General features: G+C 39.4%; 1 protein-coding gene across 3 annotated transcripts in view; it reads right to left on the bottom strand.

Moving 5' to 3' along the window:
- FGD6 (FYVE, RhoGEF and PH domain containing 6) overlaps window positions 1–17,670 on the bottom strand; it is a 131,464-nt gene that overhangs the window by 84,646 nt on the left and 29,148 nt on the right. For 2 of the 3 annotated variants that reach the window (XM_059402333.1, XM_059402335.1), the window contains exon 3: window positions 4,401–4,551. In XM_059402333.1, the coding sequence (XP_059258316.1) occupies window positions 4,401–4,551 (151 nt within the window). The remainder of the gene's footprint in view (window positions 1–4,400; window positions 4,552–17,670) is intronic. The other variant, XM_059402334.1, reaches the window with a different exon arrangement.

Below are 17,670 nucleotides of genomic sequence, written 5' to 3'. Positions count from 1 at the left end.
ATTCTTTTGTCTCTAAAGTTTAGAGGCTTTTGCCTCTAAAGCCTATAAAGCTGTCACTGTATATTGTCTCTGTTCCTTTATGGTCTATGTTACTTTTTGGCTCTCTCTTTGCTTACAGGACCCCTTTGAATATTTCTTGTAGGGATGGTTTGATTATCACAAAGTCTTTTAGTTTCTGTTTGTCCTGGAAGCTTTTTAATCACTCCTTCTATTTTGAATGACATCCTAGCTGGATAAAGTATCCTTCGCTGTATAGTTTTCTCATTTAGCACCCTTAGCCCATTTTTAAAAATTGGGTTATTTATTATGATTGACTTGTAAGAATTCCTTATATATTCAGGATATAAGTCCTTCATTACAAATGTTTGCCAATATTTTCTCCTCCTCTGTGGGTTATCCTTTTATTTTCTTGACGGTACTATATGCAACACAAAAGTTTTTAATTTTGATGTCCAATTTGGCTATTTTCCCCTCCCTTATACTTTTCTTGTTGCATCAATGCAGCCTCTGACTACCCAGAGTCATAAAGAGTTATTCTTTTGTTTTGTTCTAAGGGCTTTATAGTTTCAGCTCCTACATTTAAGTCTATCATCCATTTGAGTTAATTTTTGTGTAAGAGCAAAGTAAGACATCTACTTTATTCTTTGGCACATGGATGTTCAATAGCTCCAGCACAATTATTAACCCCCTGATTTCTTTAACTACATATTTTGACTTTTTGTATTACATACATTTTTTTGTTGTTACTTGTAATCTATTGTGAAATGAGATTGGTATAAATAAAGTAATCAACTTAAAATAATTATTTGATCAAGGTCAAATGCCTAGTAAGTGTCAGAGACAGGACTGAAGCACAGGTCTTAGGATGTCAAATCTCATATTTTTGTGAGAAAACAATATTATCTTTCATGTAAACATGTTTCTGATTTATTCATCAAAGATAAGAAAAGGTAAGTTTCAAATTATATTTTGATAAACAAGGAATGATTAGAGATACTTAAGATTTTGCTTGCTTCTTTTTAAATATGCCAATAATAAGAGCTAAAATCTGTTGAGCAATTTGTGTCAGAACTGTTTTAAACAGTATATAACCTTAATCATCACAACAATCTTAGAAAATAAAAAAAAGTGTCAAAAAAAAAAAAAGGAAAAAGAAAAACAAGTGTCTACCCTACTCCCTCGTCTTTTTACAGGTGGGGAAGCTAAGGCGCAAAGATGTTAAATAAATTGCTCAAGATCACAGAGTTGATAAATGATAAGCACCCAGGCAATCCAGCCTCAAAGACTGTGTTGTTGTTGTTCTTCCTCTTCTTTTTTTAAAAAGGATTTATTTATTTAAGAAAGAGAGAGAGGAAAACAGTGAGCAAGCACAAGTGGGGTGGAGGCGCAGAGGGAGAGAGATAGGCAGACTCCCCACTGAGCAGGGAGCTCAATATGGGCTCAATCCCAAGACCCTGAAATCATGACACGAACCGAAGACAGATGAACCACCCAGGCACCTGAAGACCACGCTGTTCTTAACCACTTTGAAAGCAAATTACTTAGAAGAAAAGCATTCACCAGGCTACGCTTAAATGGATCAGTAACCATCTAGAAAGGGAGCGTTAGCTCTTTTAATTATCGCCACAGCTGTCTCAGGTGACCAGAGAGTAAGTTTGTCAGGAGGGCCAACAGCTCTAAAAGAGGGAAATTATTAATACATTAGAATCACATATAAAAATATTAAATGTCAATGGTTAACTGAAGAAATCATCTCATTTTAAAAACAGAAAAATGGGAGTGTCTGGGTGGCTCAGTCAGTTAAGCATCTGCCTTGGGCTCAAGTCATGATCCTAGGGTCCTGGGGTTGAGCTCACTGTCAGGCTCCCTGCTCGGTAGGGATCCTGCTTCCCCCCTCTCCTTCTGTCCCTCCCCCTGCTTTCTCTCTCTCTCAAAAAAGTAAGTAAAATCTTTAAAACAAAACAAATAAATAAACAAAAACCAGAAAACAGAGGCGCCTGGGTGGCTCTATCGGTTAAGCGTTTTCCTTTGGCTCAAGTCATGATCCTGGAGTCCTGGGATCAAGCCCCAAATCAGGCTCCCTGCTCAGTGGGGAGTCTGCTTCTCCCTGTGCTCCTCCACCCTGCTCATGTCTGCTCTCTCACTCACTCTTTCTCAAACAAATATTTTAAAATAAAATAAAAACAGAAAAATATTAAGAGACATACTGCAGTGGGTGGCACAACTAAAGATAAAAACCAATAACATAAAAACCAGAAGGGAGGGGGCGCCTGGGTGGCTCAGTGGGTTAAGCCTCTGCCTTCGGCTCAGGTCATGATCTCAGGGTCCTGGGATGGAGCCCCACATCAGGCTCTCTGCTCAGCAGGTGGCCTGCTTCCTCCTCCCCCTCTGCCTGCCTCTCTGCCTACTTGTGATCTGTCAAATAAATAAATAAATAAAATCTTTAAAAAATCTTAAAAAACAAAACAAAACAAAAGAAAAAACAAAAGGAAAGGAAAGGCCAGTATAAACACAGAGGAAGGAACTCTGGAAGTCTCCAATGACCACAAAACGAATGAGTCAACCAGGCAGTGTTGTGACAGGATGTGTTGAGAAGATGCATAACACAAAAGGGTAGAGAGAAATCGTTCCTTTATACAGTATGTCAATGAGACTCCTAATAGAAAGTGGACATCTCTTTTGGTGCCATACTTCAAGAAGGGCAGAAATCAGAAAGGGTTTTAACAAGAGAAATGAACAGACCCAAACAACAGGAAGCAGTACTTGTTAGAAAAAGAACTTATAGCTAAGACAGTGAAGATTGATTTAATTATGGCCCTTGGAGAGGAAGACCACTGGAAGCCTCTTCCCCAAATCCTACAGGCTTTGGCTCTTTCTAGGCAAATATTCCTCAGTCAAATATCACTTTCTTTGAGGCTTTATACTAAGTAGACTTCTTAGTTTCTAGCACATTGCTCTTTTTATTCCCTTCATAGCACATAATAATCTGAAGTTCTCACTATTCTAGTGAATATATGGCCCCTCTTGTCCCATTCGGATGTAAGCTGTTCGAGAGCAAAATCCTTGAACACTGCTTTATGCCTAGTACATACTTTTTATGCCTGGTAAATATCTGGGAAATAGTATTTTACAAATATTTGTACCATCTATATATGTGATCTTCAGCGACAAGGAAAATAAGTTTTCAAATCAGAGATAGCACATAGCAGTAAAACATCAGAGGAATTACTTAATAGTCAAAGTAAAGACCCACACACTGCTGAAGTATATGCTGGGCCTTTAAGAACAGTCACTCATCCGGGTTAGGTACTTTACACACTCAGAGACCTTAAGGCTAAATAATTTCTAGTGGTTACTTCCAACTCTATGATTCAATACTTTACAGCATAAAGTCTTACAAGAAATAAACAAATAATCACTGAGTTCTTACCATGTACTAAACAGTGTTCTAAGGCTTTACACAAACCAAATCATTTAGTCCTCATACTTCTTCAATAAATCCTTTTCTTTATAAAACGGGGGCTCTTTAGCTTAAAGATATTAAATAATTTGCCTGCAGTTACTCAACCAACTTGTATGTGGTGGAGCTGGTATTTAAAACTAGACAATTACACAACTTGTGCCATTCATTTAAAGTTGAAATAAACTTTAAAAAGCTAAAATATATTAAACAGAAAACAACTGCTTGGTAAGTTATGGCATAGAAGTTAGGTCAAACATGGATTTTCTCCTCTCTGGTTTCATAGGCTTGCTACGAGGATCCTTTCAAATTCTGTCTTGCTGTAATGTTTCAACACATCGTGGGGTTATTCATAATATACTATTTTTACCTTTGTAATGATGCCTTTATTCAAAAAATATATATTCATAGTGAACCATTCTTGTCAAACTAAAGAAACAATACAATGAACCTCCATGTCCTGACATATCTTAAATAATTATCAACATGTGGCCAATCTTGTTTCATGTATACTGAAAATACAAGTACCAAATTACTTCAAAGGAAATCCTGATGTTTTTAATCGCAGCCTTTTTCTATCTCTAAAAAGATTTCATTAAGTCTGAAATGCATCTAATTCCCTTCTTTCAAGTAGAATTGCTAGCAATAGAAAAAACAATCCTTAGAGGGGATTTCCATTATCAAAAGGAAAACCAAAGACAGTGCCAAAAATAAATTTCTCAAAAAAATTACTAAAGTTTAAGTGATGTGCATTTAGAAATGTGATAATATCTTAGGTACTACATTATAGCAGAAACTAATTTTAAATTAGATAATATTTTATAAGTTTGAAGAAAAAAATAACTAGGGATTTTGTGCCTATCATGCTGATAAATATTATTTCTAAATATTATGAGACCAACAAACACAGAAGTAGAAACAATTAAATAGTAACATATACCTGTTTGTCTCCCAGATCAGGGTCCCCTTTACTAGAGTCAGAGCTGACATCGTCTTCGTCAGAACTATTGATGTCTTCTTCCTCATCCGAAGGAAGTTCACCAAGACCAAGATCAAGATCGTTGTGTCCCTCCTGGGATGCTCCAGAACTGCTTCAGTAGAGAATATCGCATTAGTCACATTTAATAACAAGGAATACTCTCCAAAACCCACATAAGATCAACCGTCTTATTCCTATGATGTAAGCTCGGTATACCTAAGGGATGTTAACACCAGGATGGAAATAGCCAGACCAACCAAACTTCCCCTTCTCTTTTGCTATCTCAGCTGTCAAAAACCCAATTTCATTTTCATAGCTGCCCTAATCCTATGCTTCTCTATCTTCTTCCTTGAAAAGATCATATCTCTTGTCCTACGAACCAAGAAGCCTCGGAAGGATGTAACCTAGGTTACCACAAACCGGCACTCACTAGCTACGCGGGAACATTCGAAGAGGTGGTGTTTCCCTGGGTCTGTTTTACTTTTTTTTTTTTTTAAAGCAACTAACAAATCTGCCAGAATTGGGAGGTAATGAACGATGCATGGGCTACTGTGAATATGTGCCCAGCCTCCTTGATTACCCCCAGTTCCTTTTATGTAACCACATCATAAGACAAGGGAAGGGATGAGGATGTTAAAAATTCTTGGGCTCTGATCCAGACCTGCTGAATCAGAAACTCTAGGGGTGCAGGGCCCCTAGGGGATACATGTTGGAAGTCTGAAAATCACTGTACCAGGCCATTTACCACCTCCACCTCTCCAGCCTGACGTCATCAACATTTTCCACTTTGTACTGAGACAAATCTCTTCAATCTAAGAGCCATTGTTGCAATCCAGTCTGGGGGGGGGGGGGGGATTTCCATAGCAGAGTTCCCCAGGAAGACGGCAGAAATAATTCTAACTTTGGTTGTAAAGACTCAGGAACGAATTATCTGTAGCAACTGTTTTCCTGTCTGCAGTTTACAAGAATACATGCAGAACAGAAGAGTCAGTAAAAGAATCAGAGAAAATCGTCAGGAGAAAACACTTGAGAATAAAGAGACAGTTGCACTTCACCCTGGCAGGTCTCTTTACGGGTCAAGGCCAGGTCACTCAACTGCCATGGCTTCTACATGTTATGAAAATTCCTAACAGGAATCTTAAAAGCTAAAGATGAATTCTCTGCCAGTTCCTGATTACACATTGTAGGATACAGACAGCCTCGGATGCCATTCCTGGAACTCAACTGTTAGAGAAACCAGTTGGATGAAGGCAGAATGCCAAAAGGAACACCTCCCTCTGCCAAAGACAGGGGTTCCTACTATTCAGGAGCTGGAGGGCCTTAGGGAATCATATCACAGCCTCAAGTAGGTGGGTGCGCGCCCGATCATAGCTCCATGACATGGAGGATACTCACACCCTAGGGTGGAGTTGGGGGTGGAGAGCGGAAGCTTCCCAGTCAGATCACGGGCAAAACTCACTGCCTCTGGGTGCAGGGACAGGAGCCCAACTCAGCTGGGTAATTAGTTGATTTAAATTAGCTGGAGTAAATAAAGTTAACAGGATAGAGAGACTGCAGGAGAAATCCATTTAAGTAAAGCAAAACCTACCTCAACTTGTTTTTATCATTAATTCTTTAACTCTTTACATCCTCTAAAACCCTGTTACTCAAAACATGTTCAATCTATGAGCAGCTTCAGCATCACCGGAAGCTTTTTAGAAATACAGAACTTTAGGCCTCACCCTGAGGCACTGAATCACAATCCAGTTGTAACAAAAGCCCAGTAATCTGTTTTTTTCAAATCAGTGCACTCTTTTAGACTCAACAGTATAAAAATTTTGGATAATCAGTAACAGCTTGTAGCACCTGTGAGGAAATTGGGTTTATTCTGTCTGAAGAGAGAGCTGAGAGGTGTTTCTTGGTTCAACATCTGGAAAGCCATTATTGATGAGATAATAAGTAGCTAGTTGCCACAACCATTAGGCATATAAATACTTACAAAAGTTAACGATTCAGAACAAGAAAAAAAAAAGGCTTTAAATATTAAAAGGATATGGATCAAAACATAACCGCCACAAAATATTGGGAGGGTTTTTTTTTTTTAAGACTTTATTTATTTGTCAGAGGGAAAGAAAGAGCAAAAGCAGGGGGCGTGGAAGGCAGAGGGAGAAGCAGGCTCCCCACTGTGCCAGGAGCCTGATGAGCGACTCAATCCCAGGACTCTGGGATACTAACTTGAGCAGAAGGCAGATGCTTAACAGACTGAGTCACCTAGGTGTCCCATGTTGGGCGAATTTAGTTCTGAAAATTGCTTTCCTACAGAAAACCTTCCCTGCTTATCTCCTCCCTCTCTCACATTAGCTTACCTGTCTTCTGAATTCCACACCTTCTCCTTCCAATGTACCTGTTGATAAATTTGTTTCCCTAGCTAAAACGTAAATTCCTAAGAACAAGTAAAGGGTCTTTTCAGTTGAATACCCTGTTAAGTTGATACTTAACAGGCCCTCGGTAAATTTTTACTGAATAAACAAAATTTACATTGGAAAGCAAAGGGTGTTAAATTTCAGAAGTTCAGATGGTATTTATGGCAGTAGTGATCACAAAGAAAGGTTTGGAGGGGTAACACTGGGATAGTGCGCGGTTTAAAGAAAGGCCAACCTAGGTATTATAATCAGTGGTGTGGAAATGGATATCTGTATTCAGAAAACAAAAAACATTTTGGCTGTAGTAGAGGTCTCCTATATATAATTAATGGAAAAAAAGAGCTTGGAGAGAATGACAGTTGCCAACCTGCCAAAGGTCATAAATAATAGATGAGTCCATACTCATCTTGCAGGCCTTTAACAATAAGACTCAAATCTTCCAGTAGACCTCAAAGATTCCCTTAATAGAACTCTAAGTCGAATGTCATTACCATACTTCTCTCTTGATAGTGCCAATGAGGCAGAGAATAACACCTCTTCCATCAATCCAGCCTTGTAGGCACAGCCTCTGCCCCACTCCCCTGACCCAACAAGGGAAAAGGACAGCCCTGCTAATTAGCATCAGTGAGATCCTCTTGATGATCTCAAAAGATTCAACTGAAGTGAAAGGTGCTCCCCATACATCTGGATGGTAAACAGGAGAGACCATTTACGATTTCTGAAGCTTAGAAGGGAGGAAAGTGAGCAAAGTAAGGTTTTAGGAAGACTAATCTTATAACCCAATGCTAGTGAACTAACTGGGGGCTGAATGGAGGCAGGCACAAAGACAGAAGTGGATGGGGATCTAAGAAGTAATTTCAACAGTGCAGAAATGAGGTTGGCTATATGAGGAATTAAGAGGAAGGGTTGGATATAAGAGGTTAAAAAAAAATCATCAGGGTAAAGAGGTGGGGAAAAACCTGTCTTCCTTCAAGATTTCATGAACAGTCATCAGCAAAATAAGGGGGATATTAATTGAAATAGAGATATCTTAACAAGGGATATGATTTTAAGGAAAGACAATGGGTTCAGGAGCAAAATCAGGAAAGATGGCATTTAGTAACCACATTTATATGTTCAGCTCTATGTGATCCAACAGAGAAAAATTGTTAATCTCTTTTCTCATGTAATCCTTAACAGCTTTCAAATCTATAGATCTCTGATAATGAAGTATGGATTCCTTACTGATGCTAGTCATGTTGGGGGCTCCTGTCTTCTTTACATTTCCTTCCCCCGGTCTGGAAGATAATGTCCTAGCACTGTAGGCTTTCTGGATTAAAGGAACAGGACATAGTGTTTCCTCTATACTTTTCTGCCTGGTTATTTCATAACTTGATAATAGAAATAAAAGGAAAGTAAGTTGCAACCACAACCAGGACAGAGTCAGGACTGGGCTCTACCTCCCAGGCCATCCTTTCCAAGGATGATTAGTTTCTGGATGGAGTAAGGACAGAGAAAATAATGCCAGAAGTAAATGCCCACTGGTTAGACAGCTGTTCTTCAGTTCCACAGTCAAGCATCAACACATTTAGACTGATTATTTAATGCCATCACTTTTAAAAAAATCAATTATTTTTTGTTTATGTTTTTGCGATAAGGAAAGTATTCCCTCCACTGAAAGTACATCAAATTTCTCTTTCACGTTAAGATGTCACATGAAGGAGGATTTCTTTTTTAGAAGAAATCTAAGAAGAAATTTAAATTAGTATTTAAAAATACTTATTTAATCCATCTCCCCTAAGAGTCTTCAGGAAAGTGAAATCTGTACAGCACTGAGCCAGACATCACCACCAAAACATTCTTGTGAGCCTCCAGTAAACTGAAAATTCCAGCAAAGGGAGGGGAAGGAGGATGAGGATAGCAGAGAAAGGAAAAGGAGAAGTAGAGTTAACTGAAAAACACTTTGAAAGCACAGAATCCTGTCCCCTGTTGTTGATGAATCCAGTTACCTTTTTCCTCTCGTCTGCCATTTTATTCTGAGACCCTTAAACAATGAATGTACCCCGTAATTCCTTCCAAACTTGGAAGAAAAAAGTTTATTCCAATATGCTCAGCTTCAAAGTTTCTTTCTCCTTTTCAAGTCACAACATGTAAATCTGAACACTTCTGTGATCTTTTCTCTTCTTCTTCCTTTTTACTCCTGGACCAAACTGAACAGAATCTGCTAGTCCGCAGGATGTTGTTATAATTCTTTTACAAATGATGTCTCATTATGACTTGGTGATTATGCGTTTCCTTTGGCTGCTTTCATATTTATTGCAGAATGAATGGGAAAAACTACTGGTAAGCACTTAAGGATGAATATTACATAGAAAAATAAGAAAAAAAAGCTTTCATAAGTTAGATATTATTATATGCCAACTACAGGATATTGGCTCACAATTTTCATCAAAAAAGTGTTTCTATTTAGTTTCACCAGAGTATGTTTTACTCAGGTACTTCAGCTTCTTTACTGAATTTTAGATTCCAATGTCAGGTTGAAAACCATGAATCAAATCCAAAAAAATGATTTAAAAACCACTTTTATTCTTGTTTTCAGGCCCTCTTTTCAATTATATGGGGCTTACAGAATTTTCTCCATTTTCCACTCAGATAAGCTACATAGGAACTACCCCTAAAATGAGTTATTTCTCTACTACTTTCAGGAAACCCAGCACCACTGTGAAGTAAGTATACGTTGCCATTTTCATTCTCAAATAAAGCAAGTCATGTACTCGTGGCATGTTTTTAGGTTTTCCAAACATGGGGTCTTGAGCAATTATTTTAAGTACTTGCAGAGCTAGAGGGTCAGGGTAACAGAACATAAAAGCCAAAAGAGTGTGAGGCAAACTTATCTGACCTGAACAAAAATCAGGTTCTTCAAGTGTGACCCCTCTATGCTAAGAGGCAAACTACCTCATCTGATAGGTCTTCTCTATTACTGACTGCTTTAATAAGGTGTAAAGCTGTGGACGGAAAATGTTCATAATACACTATAATAGCGGAAATCCTTCCCCTTAAAGAAAGGTATATACATTAGTTTTTTAAATATACAGTAGTTTTTAATCTTCTGAGAAACCATTAAGATAAACTATTTTAATTTTAAAACTTAATAATTTTATAATCTGGGCTTTAGTAAAAAATAATTTCACATATGTATATAACATATTCACTTCTTTCAATTAAATATTTTGATTAATATCACATAGAGTAGGAATAAACAAAAACACTACAATGAGGGATAGCACAGCAGGAGTTTGTTACCACAAAAAGGAAAGGAAGTGAAAAGAAACTTGCAGCATAAAATGAACACAATTAGCATTTTACTCTTTGGTTCATGGATTTTAGAGGTGTTAACAACCAAGTCTTTTAAAACTAGCAAGCTGGGTTTCTACAGCTAGAAAACGAAGTGGGCGTGTTTTTCAAGTCCATCACCGAAGCCTAGTATTCCCTCCTGACAGGGTCCCCCAGAAGGAGCTTTTATTAGTCCTCCGGTTTACATTCCAGGGAAACTGGGTATTTTCTGTGGTTCCTTTTTCTGAAGCCACTCCTTTCTGTGGTAGCAAATTCCTGCTGGTTTTCAAGATTGCCTTTATTTGACCCCTTTAACTACTTTTTAGGTGGGAAAGGTATACAGACTATGCTTTTTCCTTAAGGCCGGTAGGGGATTGTTCAGGAAAATCATCAGTATGCCTCTAGAGAATAGATAGAGAGGAATGACCTTCTGGCCAGCCAGCTGATGACTTTAAAAAAGGAAAAAGAGGGGCGCCTGGGTGGCTCAGTCGGTTGGGCATTGGACTCTTAATTTCAGGGTCCTAGGAAAGAGCCCCACGCGGGGCTCTGTACTCAGCAGGAAGTCGGCTTGGGATTCTCTCTCTCCCTCTCCCTATGCTCCTCCTCCTGCTCTTTCTGTTTTTCTTTCTCAAATAAATAAATAAATCTTTCAAAAAACAAAAATAAAAAGAGAAAAAGAGTCTGTAAAGGGATTATTCAACATTTTGCAGGGGCCACTGAGTAATAAACACACAACCTATTGCCTATGCCACAGTGAACAGTACCATACTATCAGGCATCTCCCACAGCATTCTGAGTTGTGGGAAAACTTCTTGCCTCTAAATAGGCCTCCAGGGTTCCTGGTGCAATCCTAGTGACACAAGAGGAGCCTAGGTCTGATCACAATCCAGTAGGCACTCTTGTCTCTCCATCTTAGCTGGAAGGCATCTGATTCAGGCATGAGCCGCTCCTAGCTAGAGAGGAATAGATTGTTATTAAAAAAAAATGCCTCCTGCGGCACCTGGGTGACTCAGTGGGTTAAGCTTCTGCCTTTGCTCAGGTCATGATCTCAGGGTCCTGGGATCGAACCCCACATCGGGCTCTCTGCTCAGCGGGGAGCCTGCTTCCCCCTCTTGGCCTGCCTCTCTGCCTACTTGTGGTCTCTCTCGCTCTGCCAAATAAATAAATAAATAAATCTTTAAAAAAAGAAAAAGAAAAAGAAAAAGCCTCCTGAAACAAGCACTAGCTAAAATAAATACCAAACATTTAATTACCAGCAGTTTTGTTTTCTTAAAATTTGGAAGGGTTTGAGAATGATTCCTTAAAATATTCTTCAAGAAATATGCACTGAAATCGTTTTCTTAATTTTCTTAATACAAACAGAAAAGCATTCTCTTGAGCTTGGAACTGCCTCCAAATAAAATACAGCACATTTTCAATACAGTTTTGTCATTGTAGCGAAGATGATGTTTATTTGTGGAAAACTGAAAAAATTTTAAGTTAGAGTTGACCCACCATCCTTTCTTCTCTCCACCTCCTCACTGTATAATGTATAACTCTTGAGTAAAGGACACTAGAAATAATGAGGAGGGGATGGCTACATGACAGTGCTTCATGTTTAGACCCACATACACACACGTGCACACACACACACAAATGCTGCATATTTACAAATACATTAATACATATATTGTCATATATATACTCTATACTATTTAAAATACATAAAACTGCTATGCCATTTATTTCAATAAATATCGAGGGCTTATCATATATCATATTATTTTAGGGGCTGGATGAAGATAATCTATAGAATTAGTTAATGTTCAAACAGTAAATTCTGTTGGTTACTTTTCTTTTTACCTGCTGAGTGAAGCTTTCCTAAACAGATAAAGGCAGGGGGAATTGGGATAATCACCATAACTAACATATAGGCATAATTAGCATATAAATATTTATTTGACACAGAGGAAGATCAAAGTAGGCAGAAAGGCACACAGAGGGAGAAGGGGAAGCAGGCTCCCTGCTGAGGAGAGAGCCCAATCCAGAGCTCCATCCCAGGACCCTGAGACCATGACCTGAGCCAAAGGCAGAGGCTTAACCCACTGACCCTCCCAGGTGCCCCAAAAGTTAGGGTGTTTATCAAGTTAGAGAGAAATCTCTCTCTTGGCAGGCAGCCATGGCAGAAAAGGCAAGCATCCATCCACAGTGGGAACTGGGGATCCAAACCCAAGCCCTCTCCTTGGCCTTGCCTGGTTCTAACACTATAGTAGGGAACCCAGTTGGAAGCTGGGCCTGGGAAGTAAGACTGATTGATGAGGACATAAACACCTTATCCTATGACTCTCTTCCTAAACAGTGTGACCGTGTATTTTTGTGTCAATTATACATGCCACGTTGCTTCCACTAATTTCATAACTCGAGCAGCCACTGACAAGGTGGAGAGATCTTTGGAAAATGTGATCGTTCCCTCGACCATGCTATGCTCTTGACTATGAATTGGCTCAGTCGGTAAAACTGACTATGGTATGATGAAACTACTATGGTATGATACCTATTGTGTTCTGCCTTAACATCAATGGAAAACCAAGAGGATGTCAAATGGCCTAACTACAAGTTACCCTTCCTACTCTGTTGTTCCTCAGACAGGGCGCCCTAGCCAAACGATCTTGTCTATCACAGGGACAGTTTTGGCTACACCTGAGTAGAGGACTTTAGCCCCTTGACACGTGCAGTTATTCAAACCAGCCAATCACATTGTCCCATGGGAACCAAAGGTCACCCCACTCCCTTGTTACTGCAGGGTCTGCCTTCCACAGCACAGCCCCTGGTGACTCACTTTGTTCCCAAGTGCATGCTTGGTGTGGCCCTGTGTGGCATGCTATGTCCTCCTCCTCTAGGCTGTATATGTGACCAACAAACTGCCATGAATCTTATCTGTCTGATGTCATGCGTCTGGCAATCCTCATAACCCATGGTCAGGAATCCCTTCCTCACTGACAGGGTGGACAGGAAACAATCAAAACATCATTAATTTAATTATATTATGAATTAATAAAATATTAAGTTACATATTTATTTTAAAATTATACACAAACTATAAGTTTATTATTAATTTAATTAATTGCTAATTTAAAATACTTAAAACCACAAAAGAGGGTGCTATTTTCTGGGATCTTTAAGTACAAAGCAGGTGTACTGACAGTTTCTAATAGAATTATTCTGATAAATCCCCTTGAAGGGATATCAAGTTAGCTTCCTGTATACCTATTATATTTTGCATATACTTCCAAAGTTTGTCATGATAAACTTAAGCAATTTTCAAGTTAGAGGTATTAATGTTATGTGTTACAAAAATACAACATATTACTTGTTACAGAATATTTAATATTACCTTAAATATATACCCCACTATAATAAAGTAGTAGGGAATCACACGGAAACCAGCAATTAAACAAAAAAGACATTTGCTTTCCATCTAAGATCTTATTTTAGCCAAGCCTACTTGAGTGTTCCCACTTTCTAACAGGAACTACAACCTTTAATTGGGATTTCCCACTGCAGTGGGGAGGATAGGAGCCCATAAGCAGCCAAGATGGGGAGCTGAGATTGTCACTCTTACACGTCAGTTCACTTCATTATTTAAAACTATACATGAACAATTCTACTTATAATCCCAGAGAGCCCTGAAGAACCCTTTTCTTTCTCAGAGCACATTGGAGACACAGGTCTCTTTTTTCCAAGACTGAGAGGCTGGTGAGGGCATCAGGAAGGACATGGGCTTTCTTCCTCCACTCTCATTTCCATGCATCACTATATCTTTTCACTAGTTACATGATTAACTAGCTCCCTGTTTAATTTTAGCTTTCTTGACTGGGGAACCTGGGAAACACCTTAACATTTCTAACAAACCTGCATAGCATCTTCGAAAGCTAGAGCCAGAACAAATGGAAGGGAAGGAAAAACAAATGTGTTTAAGAAGTGAGATATAGGGATTCCCTTTAGAAAGGGTCAGAAGCATTTCATTACAGTTTCATACATTCCTAGGAGCAGAGAGAAGGCACTAGCCAAGAGAAAAAAAAAACACCTAAATCCAAGACAGACTTGCATTTGAATCTAGGCTCTACTACTTACCTGCTGTGTGCAGATGGCTGGCTCTTTAGCCTCTTCCCTAAACTATTATGAAGAGTAAATGACATAATGTGCACATGTCTAGTACATGCAATGGACAGGAAATAAAGACAAATTTTTAAAAGCAGACACGAGAAGGAGGAGAACAAACTGGTCCATTACGTAAGTGGAATTAATGGTAAGAGGAACTGGAAGGTTTTGTTCTTGTTCACCCCTGGTTACCACTGTATTTAGTACAATACCTGATCTATTTCTTACATGAATGAATTGATAAATTAGTGACCTGGGGGTGCATGGGTGGCTCAGTGGATTAAGCCTCTGCTTTCAGCTCAGGTCATGATCTCAGGGTCCTGGGATTGAGCTCCGCATCAGGCTCTCCGCTCAGCAAAGAGTCTGCTTCCCCCTGCTACCCCCGCCCTCTCTCTGCCTGCCTACTTGTGGTCTCTCTCTCTCTCTCTGTGAAATAAATAAATAAGATCTTTAAAAAAAAAAAAAAAGAAAAAATAAATTAGTGACCTTTATCTTTATATCTCACAAAAACAGCACAGGATGAGTAGACAAGTCCAATCTGCTGCTTCTTTTTGTAAGGCCCATAAGCCAAGAATAGTAGAAAAAAATCAAGAGAAATATTTTGTGATGTGTAGAAATTACATAAAACTCGAATTTCAGTGTTTACAAATAAAGTTTTATTAGAACATAGCCAAACACATTTGTTTTTGAACTTTCTATGCCTGCTTTCGTGCTATATCCACAGATTTGAAGAGCTACAACAGAGATCACATGGCCTATAAAGTCTAAAATATTTACCATCTGACTCTTCAGCAAAAAAGTTTACTGACCCTTGCTTTAGTAGCTTACCTGGAAAAAGCAGTATATCTGCTTTGGAGCAAAAAGCTGCCTGTTTTCATCTTTGCTTTATCACTTACTATCTAAGCAAAACTGGGTAATAAGCTCTTAACCTCAATTTGCCTCAGTTTCCTCATCCATAAAATAGGGATAATAATAGTGTCTATCTGAAAGGGATTTATGAGGATTCAATGAATTTATAATGAATAATGTACTAACAACAATGCCTCATACATAGGAAGCTTATTTGCTGGTATGCATGCTCTCCCTCCTCACACATTTAGAGTGCCACCTGTAATATTAAAAAAAATAATAAATTATCATTCTAGATACTTAAAAGTCTAGACTTGTATAAAAACTGACTTCAGAGAGAAGCTTCTGCATTATCAGTCATGTGAAACAGCTCATCATCAGTGTACGCGGCTGAGTAACAAACTCCTGGGATGAGATCATCTGAGCCATGCTTTCACAGCAGGTCTTTCAGTGCTGCTTTCTGGGAGTCTGTACTTGTACAGTACTATCCTGAAGCTCAGAATAATCACAGTTTTACCTACATCACCATACTGTCTCCTATTTCTTTTTTTTTTTTTTTTTAAGATTTTATTTATTTATTTGACAGAGAGAAATCACAAGTAGACCGAGAGGCAGGAAGAGAGAGAGGAAGGGAAGCAGGCTCTCTGCTCAGCCACTGAGCCACCCAGGTGCCCCCTGTCTCCTATTTCTAAAACAATTTCAGTTACCACCTAATTTAGAGGTGTCCCATTAGATCTCAAGACACTTTTTTTTTTCCTTTAGAAGGTTTTATTTATTGGGGCACCTGGATGGCTCAGTGGGTTGAGTCTCTGCCTTTCGCTCAGGTCATGATCTCAGGGTCCTGGGATCGAGCCCTGCATCGGGCTCTCTGCTTAGCAGGGATTCTTCTTCCCTGCTCTCTCTGCCTGCCTCTCTCCCTACTTGTGATCGCTGCCTCTCTCTCTGTCAAAAAAATAAATAAAATATTTTTTTTAAAAAAGAAGGGGGCGCCTGGGTGGCTCAGTGGGTTGAGCCACTGCCTTCGGCTCAGGTCATGATCTCAGGGTCCTGGGATCGAGTCCCGCATCGGGCTCTCTGCTCAGCAGGGAGCCTGCTTCCTCCTCTCTCTCTCTCTCTGCCTACTTGTGATCTCTGTCTGTCAAATAAATAAATAAAATCTTTAAAAAAAAAAAAAAGAAGAAGAAGAAGATTTTATTTATTTATTTGACAGACAGAGATCACAAGTAGGCAGAGAGGCAGGCAGAGAGAGATAGAGGAGGAAACAGGCTCCCTGCTCAGCAGAGAGCCTGATGTAGGGCTCGATCCCAGGACCCTGAGACCATGACAGGAGCCGAAGGCAGAGGCTTAATCACTGAGCCACCCAGACACCCTTCCAGATACTTTTAAAAGCACCTTTCTAAACACTAGCTTTATCCCTCTTTGGTAAAAAACAACAACAAAGACTGAAAAGATCTCTGAAAGATATAAAAAGCATGAGTCATGCAATGAAGTTGCTAATTCTTTTGGTAATAGAAACTTTACTTTGAATGTAAAGCAAAGTATTTCTTTCTTTTAAGATTTTATTTAGGGGCGCCTGGGTGGCTCAGTGGGTTAAGCCTCTGCCTTTGACTCAGGTCATGCATGGTCTCAGGGTCGTGGGATCGAGCCCCGCACTGGGCTCTGGCTCAGCGGAGAGCCTGCTTCCCACTCCCACCCCACCCTGCCTGCCTCTCTGCCTACTTGTGATCTCTATCATGTAAATAAAAATCTTAAAAAAAAAAAAAAAAGATTTTATTTATTTGAGAGAAAGAGAGGGAGCATGAGCTGGGGGAGGAGCAGAGGGAGGGAGATGGAAAACTGACACCCCACTGAGCAGGGAGCCCAGCAGGGGCCCAAAACCAGGACCCCGAGATCAAGACCTGAGCTGAAGGCAGACCCTTAACTGACGGAGCTGCCCAGGCACCCCACCTGTATTTCTCTTCTAATTTCTGATTTTCATCCTAAAGTAGAAAGAGTCTAGTAGATAGTACTTCAAAACCCTGATCCCCTACTTTGAGCCACCAGCTAAAGGCACCAGAAAAGGAGCAGAAGTAAGTAAGGAGAAGTTAAGATACTAGAAAACAGTAAGAGAAGAGGGAAAGAGGAAAGAGATAAGGAGCAGTAGAAAGACAAAGCATGCTAAACTCCTCCATCTGTAACGCGTGTCCACATTACCCTAGCCCTTCACTGAGCTCCTGCAGAGTCAGGTTCTGTGTTAGGCACTGAGGTGAAACAAGGAAGACTTCCTGCCTCAAAGGAAACAGTGCTGACAGCCTCTGCCTTTCTCAAGTACCTCCAAGACAAGAAAGGCCTCCTGTGAACACAGATTAACTACCCCTAAACTTTCCACTTATTCTAAAACTTTCCATTATTAAAAAAGCAAGCAAACAAACAAAACCCCCAGAAAACCTTTTCTCTAAACTGGAATGGAGGGGGGATAATGACAGGGAAAGGAAGAAGCATTTTAGTTTTCACTGTTTGAACATTTAACTTTGAAAGAAAAAAAAAAA

The sequence above is a fragment of the Mustela nigripes genome, chromosome 6, assembly GCF_022355385.1.
Source record: "Mustela nigripes isolate SB6536 chromosome 6, MUSNIG.SB6536, whole genome shotgun sequence".
In the NCBI taxonomy this organism is placed as follows: domain Eukaryota; kingdom Metazoa; phylum Chordata; class Mammalia; order Carnivora; family Mustelidae; genus Mustela; species Mustela nigripes.
The sequence above is the reverse complement of the archived record's forward strand: the minus strand, read 5'-3'. Positions and strand labels throughout refer to the sequence as shown.